Source organism: Anguilla anguilla, chromosome 1 (genome assembly GCF_013347855.1).
Source record: "Anguilla anguilla isolate fAngAng1 chromosome 1, fAngAng1.pri, whole genome shotgun sequence".
Classification (NCBI taxonomy): Eukaryota; Metazoa; Chordata; class Actinopteri; order Anguilliformes; family Anguillidae; genus Anguilla; species Anguilla anguilla.
Genome location: NC_049201.1, coordinates 15,766,142 through 15,784,149, shown reverse-complemented (window position 1 = coordinate 15,784,149; position 18,008 = coordinate 15,766,142). Strand labels below are relative to the sequence as shown.

Below are 18,008 nucleotides of genomic sequence, written 5' to 3'. Positions count from 1 at the left end.
TCTATAGAAACCCTCGTCAATAAATCCACATTGAGCGAAGAGAGTGAGAGCACAGGGGAGACGGGAGTGTAGCGGAATGTGAATGGATTTGAATGTGAATGACCGAGCCTGCGCACCGACGATGCGCCTTCCCCTCACATGCGCCATTTGAGAATAATGCAATTAGACACTCCGAGCAATTTAAACATTCATGCATTGTCCAGCCGGAGAGCCCCGGATTGGGCCGTACTAAAAGCGATCTGACAGGCCGAACGGGGCTGGCTGGCTGGCTGGAACACCGGCACTGCTGAGATGGAGGCTCTGTGCTGTCGCAAAAAGCTGGCTGTGCCACTGCAGGCAAAAGCCCTGTACAGTCAGGGACAAAAACAATGAAACCTTTTACAAACACTTCAATTTTCACATTCCATCCTGTAATTATATTTGTCTCAGGGTGGTGTGTATCTGCTTCCTACTACAGATCCAGATGTATCTAAGGCCAGTAAAGATGACTACTCTTTGTGTACTGTGGTATTACAGTAGGTTGGGTAGGAGTCGTACTCATGCAATAGTCTTGTCAGAGAGGCTATGTTTTTAGCCTGGGAGGAGGAGGGATCTCAGCTTGAACATGAAAATAATGACCCTCGCCATGGATTCATGTGCTCTATCAGCAAAAAAGATGAAACACCATCCGGACCATCTGGCATAATTGAAATGGACTGGGGCAATTGGTGTAATTTAAAAAAACAAAGCATTGTGCAGATGTATCTTTCCGGCCTTCCAGAATAGACATAGGCTTCATAAAATGGCCGCAAAAACATTTCTGTTTGTCACAAAAAAGGACATTCCAACTGCACATATGCAATAATGTTCCCTGATATGTAGCATCATGTGAGGTTTAGTCATTAATTACCAGAGAGTGGTGCTCACAGACCTGACCTGCGCTTTGTTCTTTCTCTCTGGATTTTAGCTGCATAACCGATTCAACAGAAGATGCAGGCAACAGCATTGTGCTCATTGTGCCTTTGTCCTCTTTGTGCAGTGAATTGTGGAGAATTTGTGCCAGCAGGAAGCAGGGAGATGTTTGATATTAGAACCCCAGTGTGTGTAAGAAGCCATGCAGATGTACCAGAACTCAATGCATTAATCATAGACTCTGCTCTGCCAGGTGGCCAAGTTACGGTAAGTGTTTGAATAAAGTGCGAGCACATTTACATTTACTCCGTGTGTTTGTCAAAGATGAATTTACTCTCGGAGCTTTCTGCTTTGAAATGCCAACATCGCACGCCCTTTCCCGGTTGTCAGGGAATCTCAAGGGTCAAATCCAGCGTGTTTTTCCACTGTAGGTGGACTGGAAGCCTTTCACTCTGCCCATTTGTTTTCTGGTCTTTGGACGCATTTCATTCTCTAATGGCCGTGGCAGAGAATGGTCTGGATTCAATAAACATTGAACTATAGCTTTGGCTCACAAATAAATGCAATTACAACTTTTTTCAGCACAAACACATTTGTATTTAGTTTGCCAATCCCTGAACTCCCCAAACTGTCGTTTGTAAACTGTCAAACATGTAATTGTAGAGTACATCTGAGTTAAGGGCAGATGTTGAATCATGGCATATGTTTAAATGTATTTTTCATGTTTCCCTCAGTTTGACCCGATAGTCATTCTGTCACTACTTACATTAGATTTTCAATGAGCTGTCCATAAACTTGCATGAAAGCAGTTTTATCTGTGTATGCAGTATACCTACTACTTCATATCTGTCACTTAATTTCATGCATAGAATCAAATGGCACAAATACAAAAATTATGTTTTTTATTAGTACAACACACACCAGGTTGCAATCCCTTTCAAGGTGTTTAGGATTAAAAATGAATAAATAAACCTGTAACTTGTATCTGTTTTATAAGCACTGCTAAAATAAAGCATAAATACATCAATTAGTGTGCTTCTGTATAAGAGTTTCCCTTTCCATTAAAGGATATCACACACCTACTGGTATACTGGCAGGAATTCCCGGGGAACAATTCTGTGCAGTTTTATTGAAATCATGCAGACAGAAAGTCTTTAACATTCACCATGTGAAGTGTTTGTTTTTCCTCTGCCTTCTGTATTTATTTATTTTCCTCTTGACTGACAGTGCATTTACAGTTGGCCGTCAGCCTGGGTCAGTAATGGAGTCAACTGGCCATAGGTGTGGCTCCAGGAAACTGACAGTCCTCACAACACGAGTGCACATCAGAACTGACAGGGACCACAGATGATTCTGACAGCCAGAGGTCAATAATCGATATTTATATTCTCACCAAAGAGAACACCCAAGGTTTTTTTCCCCCCTCATTTAAGCACAGGTGCAATGGTGCTCATAGCCAATAACAATCTTTGCTAATCCTTCTTCTACTCCTATTAACTATTGACAAAACAATTGTGTGAGTGTGGGGAGGTGCATGTTGAATTTTACAAATCCAGACATGGGTGATGGGATGTCAGGTGAAAATGGCAGGATGAATTGTATGACTGACATGTCTAATCTGGGAAGTATAATGCTTCTGTTGAAGCAGCTTTCGGGTTGTGAATGAGCCAGCCTCCCGAACGTGGTTCCGGGTCCTTCATCAATTTCAGTGGCTTCCAGGAAGCCCTCCGTCATTACAGCGACCTTCATAATGTAGAGGTAGACCTGCACACAACTTCAGAATCCTGCTTCTTTTTTTCTTTTTCTTTTTTTTACTTTTTAAGAGCCGTTGGTCAGCGTTAATGATCTCTGCCTCTTCAGCCTTTCTCCTGGTTGAGTCAACCCTCAGACAGGAGGCAGAGGAGGAGTGCTGGGCACCTGTGGGATGTTGATTGCATAAGCCGCCGTTAATGAGCAAAGGGAGACTTTAAAGGGCTGCGAGTTCAAACAGCCACGGTGACGTGCGGCAGATGCGGCCTCGGCGCTGGGACTCGATTGCACGCGACGGGAGAGAGTGCCCTTTGATGAGGCTTGACGGGCCTGATGGTGAGGGCGCCGCCTTAAAGGTTTGCTGATTTGCAGGAAGAGGTCTTTGAGGAAAGCTGGGAGGTGACAGGCGCCGGTGTGTTCCTGCCACATCTTGCGCTGCGCAGTAATTGCAGTTGCCTTCGTTAAGGGCTTCACCAAAGCCTGACTGCTTCACCTGGGGCTACAGGTTCTTGTTAAGTGGCCAGTGCAGATTTTAGATTAATTACAGGAATAGACAGACTCATATTTATTTGTTAATTGTATCCCATCAAAGCCTTCCCTTTTTTAGAATTTTGCTATTTTAGAAGCAGAATAATGGAATTCAAACCCACTAAGCAGTCAACTGACAGAAAATAATGTAATAAATTATTTTAAATGTCAGATGCAAACTAATCTTGTGCAACAATGCACTTTAATATATGGACGCACATTGTTTATTCTTGGCCTCAGTAGGGACTGTGGCTCTTTGACTTTCCATCCACTCGCTGCTGCTGGGTCCATCTGACTGCAAGGATGAACTCCGATCACGTGCACGTCAGTCTTCGTTGCCAGGCGGGGACCATGGCAGTGGGCTGAAGTCATGGCAGTGACTTGGACTTAACCTGCTGTGTCAGCTGGGCTGCTCTCTGGGCAGATGTGGAATGACAGAGGGTCCGTGTGAATGACGGCTGCACTCGGCCTGTTGGTGAACAGACTCAGACTGCAGGCCAACTGCAGAGTGTGCAATGAGTCACCTTAGAGACAAAGAGAGCAGTAAATATTGTAGCGCCAGCTAACTCTTCACGAGAATAAATCAGGCCCAGACTGAATAAACCGTAGTTATCCTTTTAATCCCTGCTAGAACATTCTAACCTAGGCATGAAGGTGCATGCTATTCTCAAAACAACCAAACAAAAAAGAGAACAATCTCCCTGTCCTCTTGTATCCATCACAACAGAGAACACGCAAGGGAACTGGAAGCTAACGCTGGCTTTGTTTTCAGCATTACAATAAGTTACACTTGGGACAGTTTGCTTTCCAGACTGCTTGTAATAAATTCCATAAACATGTCATGGCATTCAGCACACTCAATTATTCTAGAACGTACCGGACTATATTAAAAAAAATAAATGATTGCACTCAATGACAATTATAGCACAATATAATCTCCTGAATACTGGATAATATAGATATTAATATACATATAATAACTGAATTATATTAAAACAATTGCAGCACTGTGCATTAAACATTTACAGTTATTTCAAAACAGTACATTCTGGAAACTAAGATCACTATCTGCACCGTAGAATGCAGGTATACCATCCAGATTCAAAGCAATTATGTGGGACCTTTTCCTTCCAGACCCAGAAGAGATATATCCCAGACTCAAGATCCTATGATTTATCAATGTCATTTCATAAGGTATTGTTCCAGAAAGAAGATCACTATCTGCATAATTCTGATATATTCTATACTTCTGGTAATTATTCAGGTTATTTGCCTTCCAGACCCAGAAAAGATATTTACCAGGCTCATGATAATTTCATTCTAGTAACAAGGTGAAGGCATATTAGATATGTATTGGTGTAAAATGCTACTTTACATTCGCCTATTTGACTATCTAGCGCTAATATGACAGTATCATAATTCCTCAGCATTTCAACAAAATTATATTAGGTCTAAATGCATATTTTATAGTAGTAGGTGATCTTACACTTTATATTGGCAAAGTGCAGACAAGAAGACACAAATATTGTACTGTGTTTACCAAAACTTAACAAAAAACATAGACATGTCAATGTCAAAGGAATATGGTAGAGGACGGAAATGCATAAGTTACAGAATATAGGTCCAGATGGACCGACCATCGAATATGTCTTCTGCTATTCTGGGACAAGTGCCTTCTGTAATCCAAATTAAATCTTACAAGCACACTTTATCACAGCGAATGAAATTAGGCCAGATGTAATTGTATTTTATTCATTCTGTGCAGACCTAACTGTTGCACCACGGCTAATAAGGGGAGGCTTGGCAGAAGCTGATGAGATGACTTCTCGTCTTGTTTGCCCATTGTCTGCCCCGCTTATTGCGTTACCCTCCCTCTGCTGGCTTTATGCTTGATTGATCTGAACCCTGATGGGGAGAGGCAGCATGGCCGAGCCCTGCAGAGCAGGGGAGAAGGGGAGAGGAGAGAGGGGAGAGGGCGAGCGCAGGAGCCAGCCCCATATTTGCCCAACGTGCAATTAGATTTGCTGGAAACACATGCCATTACTCCAGCCTGCTCCACCACGCGGTCCTGCTGCAGATAGCGGGAGATGGAGACGGGGCTCTCCCTCCTCCAGGGGTGGGCTGCTGCATAGGGGTGGCCCACTGTGCTGGGGCTGCGAGCCTCGGTTCCTGTGTGCTTATGCCTGACTGCCAGTATCAAATAAATACTTACCTGCATGTAGTACAGCCTCCCTATAGATCTGAGAAAATGTGAAACAGTACGAACATTTAAATGTAAACTCAAAACCAAAATCTCAAAGTCTCTTTGGTCTTGTCTATTCTTAGAAGATGTTGTGCTGTCCCGTTGTTTTTCTTCTTTTTATTTTTTTTTTTATTCTCCTCCTCTCTTTTATCTGTTGTTTTGCTGTGCTTTTTATCTTCTGTGAAGCATATTGTATTGCACTTGCTTGTGTGAAATGTGCTGCATAAACAAAGTTTTATTTTGGGAAATTAATATGGTGAAAACTAAGATTGTAACTACGAGTCAGGTTGACCTGGTGCGCAGGTCAGATAAGGGACAGATATAGTACTAGGAAAAACATACTGGACTGGAATAAGCAGAAGCAGCTTGCTGAGATGATAAGCTTAATTGATCACAGGGTGAATGTAACAGAATTTAAGGTTGAAAAATAAACATGTCTACGTGTTTTATGCTTTGCGCAATGGCTATGGAAAATCCTTGCTTTCAGAAAAAAAAAAAGGATATGACTGTGGCCTAATCTTGAACCAGAGAGGAAGACAGAAATCCGTTGTTAGTCAGAGAATCGTAGAGGCTCTGTTCATATGTATTCTCTCTATGCCAAATGAACAGACTATGCATCACTTTTTGAAGTACCAACCAAAATTCATTGTGGATTACTTTTTTCCATGATACTGGTGAGGCCCCCAGCTCAAAAAGTCAACAGAAACTCTGGCTGGTTTGAGAGAACCGGACCGAAGAGAATTTCAGGCCGCCTGCTACCGGAGCACCACCAGTACTTTATGCAATATGGGGTTCTCACATTTTCTGTACAATTCATATCTCTGTGCCACACGCAAAGGAAATCTCTGCCTCCACCATGTATATAGTGGGTACGTTTTCTGGGAAAATGCATTTCTGGTTGAAGCCAAATATCTAGATAGGTGTTATAACACACACACACACACAAACACATACACACAAAACAGACATACACACACATACATATACACATGTTAATATGTGACATAACATAACATAACATAACATAAATGACAAGAACAGGCCATTCACCATTTTCCTACCACTAAAGGGTACCTTGTTAATCTACAAAACTAGATAGTATCTAGCACTTCTTTGTCTATCTGACAAAGGATATTGTATAAAACAGGTATAACTTCTTTGAATATATATGTTGATTGTGCATAAAATCTTAAAGCGCGTGTTATACACTCGAGCATAAGCCCCTTCAATGCTACTTGAATGTGAAATTGCTATTGGCTTGTTGTCATATACACTGAACAGATTTGAATTTGACGGAGTGTGCATTGATTCATTTGTCAAAAACCTGAGATACATGTTGTTCGCTTGGGCATTTAAAATGTCTTTTTCCATTAGACTGCATTTTCCCTCTCTGGCAGCTTTCTCTGTTTATTTCTGTTTTGACAGTGATGGAATGAACCCTCCAAGACAGTACAGCCCTCTCGTCACTTAACTGTCTCATTTTGCTTTTCTCTCTCTCTTTGTAAACAGACCATATGTTAACAGCCACTCTTCAGAGATGGACAGGGTCAAAGTTTAGCCTTGTTTTCCCTGCTATTGATAAGATATATAGTTAAAATTCAGGGAGAAACCCCAGGAGGTGTCCTGCAAAACCAAAAACCAACCAAATATATTCAGGCATGCCGGCACACCAACCTAAACTATATGACAAAAAATTCTGCTTTCCGAACATTCAGAATGGATTATTGCAAGGCCTCCATTGAGATGCATTTCCAAATGGTGAAGTCACAGAAGAATTGCCTGAACATATTCTGTAATGGACAGACATTTGGAAAATCTAATTAGTATTATCACTCCTGAATAAAATCAGAATGAATCATTTTAGAAGGTGTGCCCCTCAGTGTTTCGTAAGAGTAATGAGTCCATCGCAGCCGTCCTGCTTTTACCATGAATCATGAATATTATTCTAGAAAGATGGCGGTTGCAAGGAGTGGTTTTTGCGCAGCTGGTCTGCACAACGAAAGCAAATGATGACAGAATCTTTTTTTAAAAATCCACGTGGCCTTTATTCAATTGTTCTGGCTTTCAATCAACCACAACAGCAACAAGAAAAAGAAAAAAATACATTGGCATCCAGAATGCATATGGATACAGAGCACTTTTCAAAGCCTTATGCATAATATCCCTTTCTTATTATCCAGGAACAGAAATGTCCTGTTTTGCTGCAGGGTGTCACTGTGGCTTGGCTAGCTGTACATCTGCAGGTTATTGATATTTACACAGGACAGCGTTGTCCAGGGCTCCTCTCTAAGCCTGTTATTCTTCCAGCTTATGAGATAAAGTCCAGAGCACATTATACCCTCTAACACACGGGCATTCACTCTGCTTTTGCTTTCCAGTGCAATCTCCCTGACTCCTTTTAGGGCTTATCTGAAAAGGAAACTCCCTCTGGCTGCTACCGCAGCTCCCCGGTCCCAGATGCAGAAACATTTGCCACTGCCCCTGCTTGACCCTCACTCTCTGATAAGAAAGAATTTGAGCGCGCTCCCTCTGTAATTCTATTGCTTTTCGGCCTCCAGGCTGCCTACAGTGAACATTTTGAACCTCTGGAACGCAGTTAGATGTACAGTTTAACTGGGGGGGAAAACGCGCACACTTAAGACAGCGAAAGTTGAAGCGCGAAGCCGAAAGATGGCCAGAAGAGTGGAATTTGGAGGCGTCTGGTGTCGAGAGACGGCGTGGGCAGCCGTGGAATGGTCCTCCGGCGGCAGGGCAGGGGAGGGGCAGGGCAAGGCTGGGCGGGGTGGGGCGGGGTGGAATCTGCTGGCCGAGTTCACATGGGGTAGAACTGCGAGGCCGCCTCGGAAGACTGAATCTCCACCTGCGCCATCTTGAACTGCGTGCACTGCAGCCACTTGCGCAGGGCGGTGGGCAGGACGCCTGGCATGGCGTAGCCCTGCATGCCCTGCATGCCCTGCAGACACTGGTGATTGACGCGGTTCTGGATGGCCTGGAGCCGCAGCTGCAGCCCCGCAGACAAGTGCTGGAGAGAGGTCAGAGATCACCGTCACCAATGCAGTTCAAAATAACAACAGCTAAAGAATTTCAGTGCTAAATAAAACATTTCAGCATCTTTTTTTGTGTGCTGAATTTCTGTTGGGTGATTAAAGTTATGGTTGTAATTCATAAATACAACAGCCATAAATACAACAGCTGCACTGCGTGAAAATCTGAACATGACATTTTCTTTGGAATATTCCATTCATGTTCTAATTTTAAAATGATAGTAGCCTACATTAAGAACTAATACACTGGAATAAACCCAATTTGAACTGTACATTCCAAAGGTAAATACACAAATCTAGTTTAAGGTTTGTATGTAGATTCTGTTATTTGCTGGAAGACAGACTGCTTTGGTTTTTCCGATAAGTATTGTGAAAGGATAAAATGGTTACCTTCAGGTTTGACTGAATCATGGGCAGCCACATAGGAATAAGCTGTTTGAAAGGAAAGAAAAAAAGGAATGCATTAAGAAAGTATGTGTTGGGGCTGCTGAGTGGCTCATTGTCTTAAGGCACTGTTCTAGTGCGTGGGGAGGCCCAAAGGTCCCAAAATTAATCTGAAATTGACTCTGCCAGTGCCAACTGTGGCCAACAGCCCTGCAGGGGTGTGCAAACCAGGCTCTACTGTCTTGATCATCCACGGATTGGAGGATTTCAAACATTCTAAATTGGGGGGTGGGGAGCATTAATTTTTTTTAAATGTAAGTTGGTGTTGGCTTACTTTAATTTCATTTAAATATGTTCCAAACTGAAAGAACTGCAATGCTGAGAAGGAATCAAATGGATTCAAATGCAATGGGAAGACCTGGCAAAAAAATAAAAAAAATAAAATAAAAAACAGTTTCTCCAGAGAACAACCTTGGACTGCACAAAAAATGAACATGTGTCCTGGTACAAGAAATCAATACAGGCTTTTAGCTCACCAACCTTTACAAAAATGGTGGAGTTGCATTCCTGAAGCGCCTCCATGAGGCTGATGACATGCAAGCAGACCATCTCCACCATCTGGAGGAGACAGTCACAGAGTTGCAGTTAGGGTCAGGGTTAGGGAACATTCCACACACTGCTGACCTCTTTAAAAGTACAATCCCAGGGTAAGCAGATACAGAGTGAGGATGGAGCCCACATTCACCTGCTGTGCCCTTCATCTTACTTTTGAAGCCAATAGAGACCACAGCAAACAGAACTCCATATACTTTATTTTGTAATCTATGAATGTTGAGGAGCATTGAGGTGCTGCACCAATGCTGAACTTTTATTTATTATGGGTTTAGTACGCCTAGCTAAGCTACATTTAACGCAACTCCATCTTGTACTATGGCCCTTTCCATTGTGCTGTGGGTTCATGTGCCGATTACTACTATTGGCTGCAACACTGAAGATCTGCCACTGTCTTTGCCTGTTGACTAAATCCTGATGCATGTCCTTATGCAAGTTTCTTTGGGCAAGTGCCTGCTGAACGGCTACATGCAAAGAATGTAAATAGAACATTATATCAGTCTGCAGTCTGTCTCAGTTTCCATTAATAAAGCAGTGCCGAGAACTCTGTACATACACAAGGAGTGCAGTGCTTTGACCTCTTTGTAACCATGAGTACATTACTATTTATCATGCGCCATTATTGTTTCGTATTTGCATACTGCATGTAATTTCAGAGTTGAATTAATTCAAGGTTGTGTAATGTCCAGCACCTTTCCCTCTAGTGCACTGCCTCATTTCCTGGTCAAGCTCTGATCAGTGTTTGCATTGGGAACCTGTTTTTGGAAAGGTTAAGCTGCTCGGGGGTCGAAAGGGAGGGCGGGGAGGAGGAGGTCAGAAACACAAGACCAGTGTGCTGAAATGTCAGGCCTGGTCTGCAGGGAGGAACCGGGCATACATAACTCCACCCTGGATTACCACGGCAATGAGCCAAAACACACACACACACACACATGCAGACATGCACACAGACACACACGTGTGCCCCCTCCCCACACACACACACAGACAAGCACACACACTAAACATGGACAAACACTCAGCCAAGCATTCAAATTCGAATACACATGTAGCCATTCCTTTGACTTGGCCATTTGTTATATTCTTGCCTGCAGACACCAGTGCTATCACGATAGGTTAAAATGCAGAAGACAGCTGAGATCTAATATCCACCCAGGCTCTGCCCCTCGGCCAATCATCAAATTAATTAGTTAATCGAAGAGGCATAATTAATTTTAGAAGCAGGTCACGGTAAATATGTATTTTAAATGATAGCTCAGCTGTGAGACCTTTTCCCGCCCTTAAAGTCAGAGGGCTGAATGTTATGAAGCAGCAGCCGAAGAAGCTTCACGTCCTCTGGGTTCTGCACATGCTCAGAGAGGCCGTTTGGGAGCGGGAGCGCAGAGATGATCAGCGGCGCCTGGATCTCACCACTTTGTTGTGGGCCATGAGCTGCAGGATGCTGGGCGTGACGCGGCTCCAGAACTCCAGGCCCGTGAGGATGGCGCTGGACGAGAACTCGTTCTGGTTCTGGTTCAGCAGGGTGGGTGTGGCCGCCGCCTGCTCGCAGTAGATGGTCCAGAGCTGGGCGAACATGAAGGCGTGGAAGAGCGAGCACATGTGCAGCACCGACGTCTGGAGAAACAGGCAGAGACGCTCATGAATAAAACAGCCGCGCAGATGGCGGATTCAAACAGGACAGGCCAGACCTGACAGCCCCTCAAGAAAAGCACAGCAGTCATCAAGCCGCAGCCCTTGATATGATACACCGTACTGTATGCCTCCTAGCAGAATCCCCAGGTCATTGGCTGTCCCTGGTGACTCCTTGCTTTGTGTGCAGTCACTGAACACGAGCCTTGCTCTCTTTGAAGCGCCCAGTCTTTTGAACGCACCAAGATACCAAGCCTCCACCCAGGACCTTTGTGTCTGCTGACACAAATTGAAAATGAAAGAGGCCATAATTAAACATTAAAATCTTCACTGTCAGATTTTTTTGATCTCCTGTGTACAGGGGATAAAAGAAGAATCGCACGTGCTTTCAGTGCAGTGATGTGACTGGTGATGATAATGCAAAAAAAAAAAAAGATCAAGGTCAAAGTCAAAGTTGGCAATTGTGTGAGAACATGGAGTAGCATGGTAACCTAACTGCAGGTCACAATGCTCGAACAACAATGTATTACAAAAAATTAAATGGAATATCCATTCTGAACAACCACTGTGAAGGCAGCAGACATCAAACAGACTCCATTCAGACAGAATGATTATTTATACTCCTTTTCTACACCTCAGCTACTGGTAATCAAGCCTGGGCATTTGTCTGTGTGCCGCCACTTTAATAATTCATTAATCCCGCGAATCCCTAAGCTTTGTTGTTTTGTTCATATTAATGGAAGCCATTAAACTCTTTTCTTTGGTGACAGCTGTTCTCCCTCCAGGTACGGCCCTGATTTTCCCTCACAAAGCACCGTGGTCCTGTGTGCCGCCCGTTTCGCAGCTGATCGATGACACGCCGCGTTTGCTTCTGTTAGATAATGCTTACGCCGGTGCAGGTGGTGGAAGGTGAGCAATGGCTTCAGCAGACACCAAAGGGAGCATTAGCTCAACAATATGGCAACGCATGAATGAGCGTAATTCAGTTAAGCACCCTTTAGTCGGCAATACCATCACACATGTTCAATTATCAGCCAATCGAGGCAGATTGACTCGACTGCAGATTTTTATTTTGTGAGGCATTTTGTGGCGCAGGCTACAGTCCCACACCTTGGACTGTTCCGGAAAGCCGATCAGGATGACGATGAGGTGGTCTGCGATGTGAGAGCCGGCGTCCAGCGGGATTGGCATACAGGAAGTGGAGCCCTGGTGCAAAGCGCAGTGGGTAAGCGAGCCCAGCAGCAGCCAGGAGAGCTGGCGAATGTGTGACACACATTCGATGAACTCCTTTGGCCTGTGGGGAGAGAATGCACCACTGCTTCCTTTAGTGGCTTATTTTTACCACTGACTGTGATTCAGCAACGTCCACTATTCCATACCCTGATACACTAATAAATACCACTACTCACAATACCATTAATACTAATGCTAACAACTACTGTTACAGTCAATTCAACTGCTATTACTGTATACTGTAAATTATACACTGATAGGGTACCTGAACATTCAGCACCACGATCAGTGCTAATATTCTTATATTAGAACTAGTAACATTTGTGTTAATGTGATATTAATATTGATATGAATAGTTCTCACCCCTGTTGCATGGTAGACGGAGGATGGTACAGCCAGGGCAAATAGCGGATCACCGCCTTGTTGTCACGGTGATTGCCTTTGCTGATCTCCATGGCAGCCACCTGAGCCAAACCCACCTTGAGGTTCCCACCAAAGGTATCCTCATGGAGAGGCTGACAGCAGGCTTTCATGTGGCTCTGCAGATGAGATCACATGGCAGGTCACATGAATGATTAGAACTGGCACGTTTTATGTTGTAGACAGCTGTGATTGATGCATAATTGGCTGTAACAAAGGATGGACGCAATTAAATTTTTGCCTCAAAACTAGCTATGTGAATACTGAGTGCACAATTGTAATGTCCTTTCTTGCACACATTTTTGCATTGTTAAGTAGTTCTGTACACCAACCAAGATAAATACATAGATGCATAAATTTTAAACATATTCATTTGACATTGTATGCAGGATAACAATAACTCACAATAATATGTTACCCAAGCAGTTGCACAAACAACCAAGAGCGAAACATAATGAATTCCTTTTATTAGTGATCGTATGTACTTTACAATGAGTGGGTGAGTGACACTTACCTTTAATTTAGTAAGTGTGTGCATATCTGCAATGAAGTCCAGCAGCTCACTGATATACTGCCTCATGCATTCCATTGCAGCTGTTGTACACTGAGAGAGAGGTACAGTATATATAACTCAAAGCAGAGAACGATGCCTTAGGCAACTCAGTGATTTCAGTTTCTCTGTTAATGCAGTTTCTTGCATCATGCTCTATGATATGAAACTTTGTTATAAAAATACATCGAACACCAGTGATTATACAGTTTGGTATAACTCAATCTTCAGTAACATATGGTCCAGAAACGGACCAACACGTCTGGAAGAGAAGTCTGCTCACCCCAGGAAGTGAAGCAATCATGTGCTTTTGAAGAATGGTAGATTCAGCCAGCCTTGTACCAGCATCTGCACAAACAAACTGATAACACGCACATCCACATGTCAAATCAACAGCAATATTCAGACAGGGAAACAAGGCTATTTGGCTATGATGGTTTTAGAAATTCATCAATGCTAAAGCTATAATCCCAGCACTTTCACAGGCAGGACAGCAAAACATTTTTTCGTACTGTCAGATATGATGGGGTATTTGTTTGGCCTCTTCACAAAATCCATTTAAAAGTGGAAGCCCAACAACTTTTGGGCAACTTATCGATCCTTACCTGGACCAACAGTAAGAGGTTTATGTCAGGTAGTGGAGCCTTGAACTTCAGTGCCTGCAGAAGCTCCAGCACCACAATGCGGGACATGTAGAACTTATCCCTCTCCTGATTGTGGGGGAACAAAAGACAAAACACTTCAGTAGCTTGACGACGATAATAGGAAAACGATCATTTCATTACGCCGCATCCGAGCCGCCATCCCGCCCTTCCCCTCGTAGCCGCGGCGTCTCTCCGATAGCGTGATGGAGTGCCGCCCGGGACGGGAGTGTGTTTACCACCCCTCCGCCTCCGCTCGCCATTTATCTGCGGCGTAGCGTCGGGGGGAGAGAGCAGCAGGCGGGTCCTGTGGCACTGCGAATCTCTCCACTCTGTCTTCATTAGGCCTGTGCCAAAGCAGTGCTGCGCCAAGCTCAGCTCTTGTTTTTCGTCGCTTGCTGTTGCTTGTCATTTCTGTACCCTGTTCCCTGGGTTTCAGTATGCTTTCAGAGTCATCAGTCAAGGCTTCTCTCCCTCCCAATTTGGGCGTGGACACCAGAATGGACTGTATGATAAGGTGTGTTAATAGCATGCTAATGTAAATTTAGAGTTTGGTTATTTACAATAACTAACATATGTTCCAGGCATGAAATACCGAGCAACTATTTTAACCTTAAATATCTACTTTTATGGTTGTTTCCATAAACACGACTATTTTTCACCTAAACCATTATAACACCCTTTCCCAGACCACCAACTCACTTTAATAGTCGAGAAAAGGCCTTCACTGCAATAAACTTTCCTGTGCATGAAATGCAATAGGTCACGTTGAGCATTGGCTAAATTAATCCAACGCATACATTAGGCGGCGTGGGACAAAAGCAATAAAGGCGGTGGAAATGGAGTCTGCAGCGGTGACAAGCGTGGTGATGTAGAGAGCCATCCAGCCGGCCTCTCGCTGCAGGGCCCACGGGCAGCCCTACCCCGGCGTGTCCATTACTGATGGAGAGGTGCACTTATGCGGGCCATGCATTTACCGCCAGCACTCCAAAATATGTAAATCAATACCGCCTGATTGGGTACTTCATCAAAGAGACACCGCGGCCCTTTCCTTCACCGCGCGGCCATGTTTTTTTTCCGTTACGGAGGGGACGAAGCGGGCGGCTTATTACCTTGTTGAAGGCTCGGTAGCACAGGCCGCACAGCTCCACCAGGTAGGACAGGCTGAAGACGCCGTACTGAATCACGAAGCTGAGCAATTTGGAGAAGGGTTCCAGAAGGCTCTGTGAGTGGGCGGGGAGAGGTCAGTAATCAGGGCCCGAGGCCCCTCGAAATCAGTGCACGCTAACAGCGGCTCACGTTCCAGCGCAACCCGCGGCGACGGTTGTTATGGAGCTTCACGTGGGCTGCAGCACGGATACTACACAAAATTCAGAGCGCTGCTGTCTCCTTTTTCCAGCATTTCATTTCAATATAGGGCACCTATTCATGTCATGTTAAAATTAAATTTGGCCAAGGGACATAAACAAAAAAAAATACAATTTTCTCAGTTCAACATTAAAATAACATCTTAAAATAAGTCTGTATAGGATTTATTTTCTCCAAAAAAAAAAATTCTTTAAAATATATATATATATATATATATATATATATATATATTTAAATATTTTCTCTGTGGCTCCCATTTGCTTTAATTTTAACACAATTAAAGAAATATGTTCTTTAACATACAGTATGTGCCCATGTAAGCATCTGAAATATAAACATGAAAAATAGAGTTGAGTACAAAATATCATGCCAAAATCATTTGACCCTGCATGAGAAATTTGATAGAATGCACAACAGAAATGAAACAGCTTGCAAAATGTATGTACATCTGCTCTTGTCTTTTCAATTAATGAGCGTTGGAAGCTTACCCTCGTGGCGCTTGAAGTGGAAATCTTTAGCAGGCAAATAATGATTCTTAAGCTGGAGTCTAGGGGACACTGTGTGGGAGAAATGTCATCATAGGCTGATTAAAGTCTACTTAACGAAGGCAACTTAAGCAGTAAAATTGCACTGGAGTGTTTTACAGCAGAATATGGGCGTAAATAGGCTATTTAAGCCTCCGGGTTTATTTCAGGCATATTAAAAGCACCGCAGTAAAAGATGGAGAAGATACCTTCAGCGGTAGCACAGAGGGCAGCTTGATGAGGAAGGTCTGGAACTGGTTGCAGATGGTGATCCACAGGTTGCTGGGGGAGTCCATTGGGAGGGCCTCCATGAAGCTTGCGATGTTTTCCAGGCAGTGCAGCATAGTGCCCCCCGCAGGCAGGTTCTTCTTATTATTCAGACCCTCTGAGGTCTGGGCTTGGGTGAGGCTACATGAGGAGGCTACTCCCCTGGCTTAAAAACTAGACTGTGTACTGGTTCAATGGTGAGAAGAGTGTGCCACGCTGGATTTTGTTGGATTTAACATTGCAGGAATTCACAGATTTAAGAAAAGGGTCCCAATGACAATTATCACATCCAATGGTTTCATATGAAAACCTTTCATTTTGCTCATTGTCTATCAACATCATTCAATATATAATGGCAAATATCCTTTTATGCAGCTGTAATTGGTTGTTAATGCTGTTTTCTAGGTCGGGTTGAAAAAATACAGTAATCTGGTTTGGATTAATCCATAGTACAACTTTCTGAAATATCAAAGGGACATTTACATGAGTTTATGCATTTAAAGTTGGAGTGGAGGTAATGTTTACCCTGTCCACTGAACAGAACAGCTAGCATATGTTCCATGGGACAATTTAGAAATTAGTGAATGATATATTTTCATCTATTTTCAAAGTCTTATTACTGTTTGAAAATACACAGCAGAAATGCACAAAGATAAAAAATCCATGGCAAATAGACAATTCTGTGCCTGCGTGATTTTCAAATCCTTCGTGTTGTGATTTTTTTAAGCTTAAATGCCGCATCAAAACAGCAGGACGTGCGAGAAATGTTTTTCTTTAACGATGGCTTCACCTGCTGGACAAAGTATTAAAGCTCATCCGCGCTGTGAAGGCACACACTTTCATCTTAAATCTTAAAAATATTCTGTATATTTGTTAGCACATCTGCCAGCACTTTTAGACAAAGCTCAAGTGGTATTTTATATATATTTATATTTTATATACATATAAGGCGAGAACTCACCTCCAGCAGCTGGTTCAGTGCAGCCACAGAACTCAGTTCATTAAAATCAATGAGAGAAGAAGCCAGAGTTCTCAGGAAACTTCCATCTATGATTAAAAGATCAGCACAAAAAAAACGGTAAGTTTGCGTCGGTGCGCTCAACTGTATTCATTCTTAGACCATCTATTAAACATCCATTTCCAGAGTGCCTGCAACTTGCCTGCAATATTAACACAAAGTCATAAAATATATATATATATAATATTGTCTGTAATATTAACACAAAGTCATAGAATATATATATATATATATATATAAAACAGAAACGTAAGGTTGTGAGTTTGAATGTCAAATGATTATCAATTATTTTGCTCTTGCTAAAGGTAATAATTCTCATTTGCTTACATTTTCAAATGAAATTGCTTATATTTAACATGTTACCAGTGTATATACTGTAGCTAAGCATATACACTGGTAACATGTTAAATGTAAGCGATTAAATTTGCCCACGATAAAAGAAGCCATTTCACAAATAATGAAAATCTATATGAAAAGTAAATAAGTTCTCTGCTGAAAATGATTCTGCTGGTATGTTTTACTGTGTGTACATACAGTATATTATTGTTTGCCTGATTTTCTGTTCCTAAAAAAGTCCTTAAAGTGTTACGGTGTGCCAAGCCACTGTCCCCACATTCCACCCCCCACCCCCCCCCCGCCCCCCCAAGATTAGAGTGATCTCTCATCCTCCATTTTCAATGTCAGTCCTTCAAGAGGCTCCTGGATGCTATTGTCTGTCCTGTTCACCTCAGTGTTCCTCTCAAAAGACCAATTAACAATAGTACAGCCCTCCCCTGGCCTGCAGCCTCACTCCTGGGCTTTGAAGTGACAGAGAAAGGGGGAAAAAGGAAGTATGCAGGGTAAGGAAATCAGCAGTATCTCCCTGTCTATATGCCTACTTGAATAAGATGGATGGGAGAGGTTTGCCA

At 43.1% G+C, this 18,008-nt stretch overlaps 1 protein-coding gene across 1 annotated transcript; it reads right to left on the bottom strand.

Annotated features, from left to right (window-relative positions):
* Window positions 1–7,452: 7,452 nt before the first annotated feature.
* Window positions 7,453–17,130, bottom strand: LOC118206577 (protein unc-79 homolog). The gene is made up of 13 exons (XM_035379422.1): window positions 17,044–17,130; window positions 16,025–16,198; window positions 15,780–15,848; window positions 15,036–15,146; window positions 13,888–13,992; window positions 13,566–13,643; window positions 13,247–13,336; window positions 12,676–12,851; window positions 12,190–12,373; window positions 10,861–11,064; window positions 9,379–9,456; window positions 8,845–8,886; window positions 7,453–8,432 (listed from the first exon to the last, which is right to left on the bottom strand). The coding sequence occupies exons 2-13, from the start codon at window positions 16,157–16,159 to the stop codon at window positions 8,223–8,225; spliced, it is 1,482 nt and encodes a 493-aa protein (XP_035235313.1). The 5' UTR covers window positions 16,160–16,198; window positions 17,044–17,130; the 3' UTR covers window positions 7,453–8,222.
* Window positions 17,131–18,008: the final 878 nt, after the last annotated feature.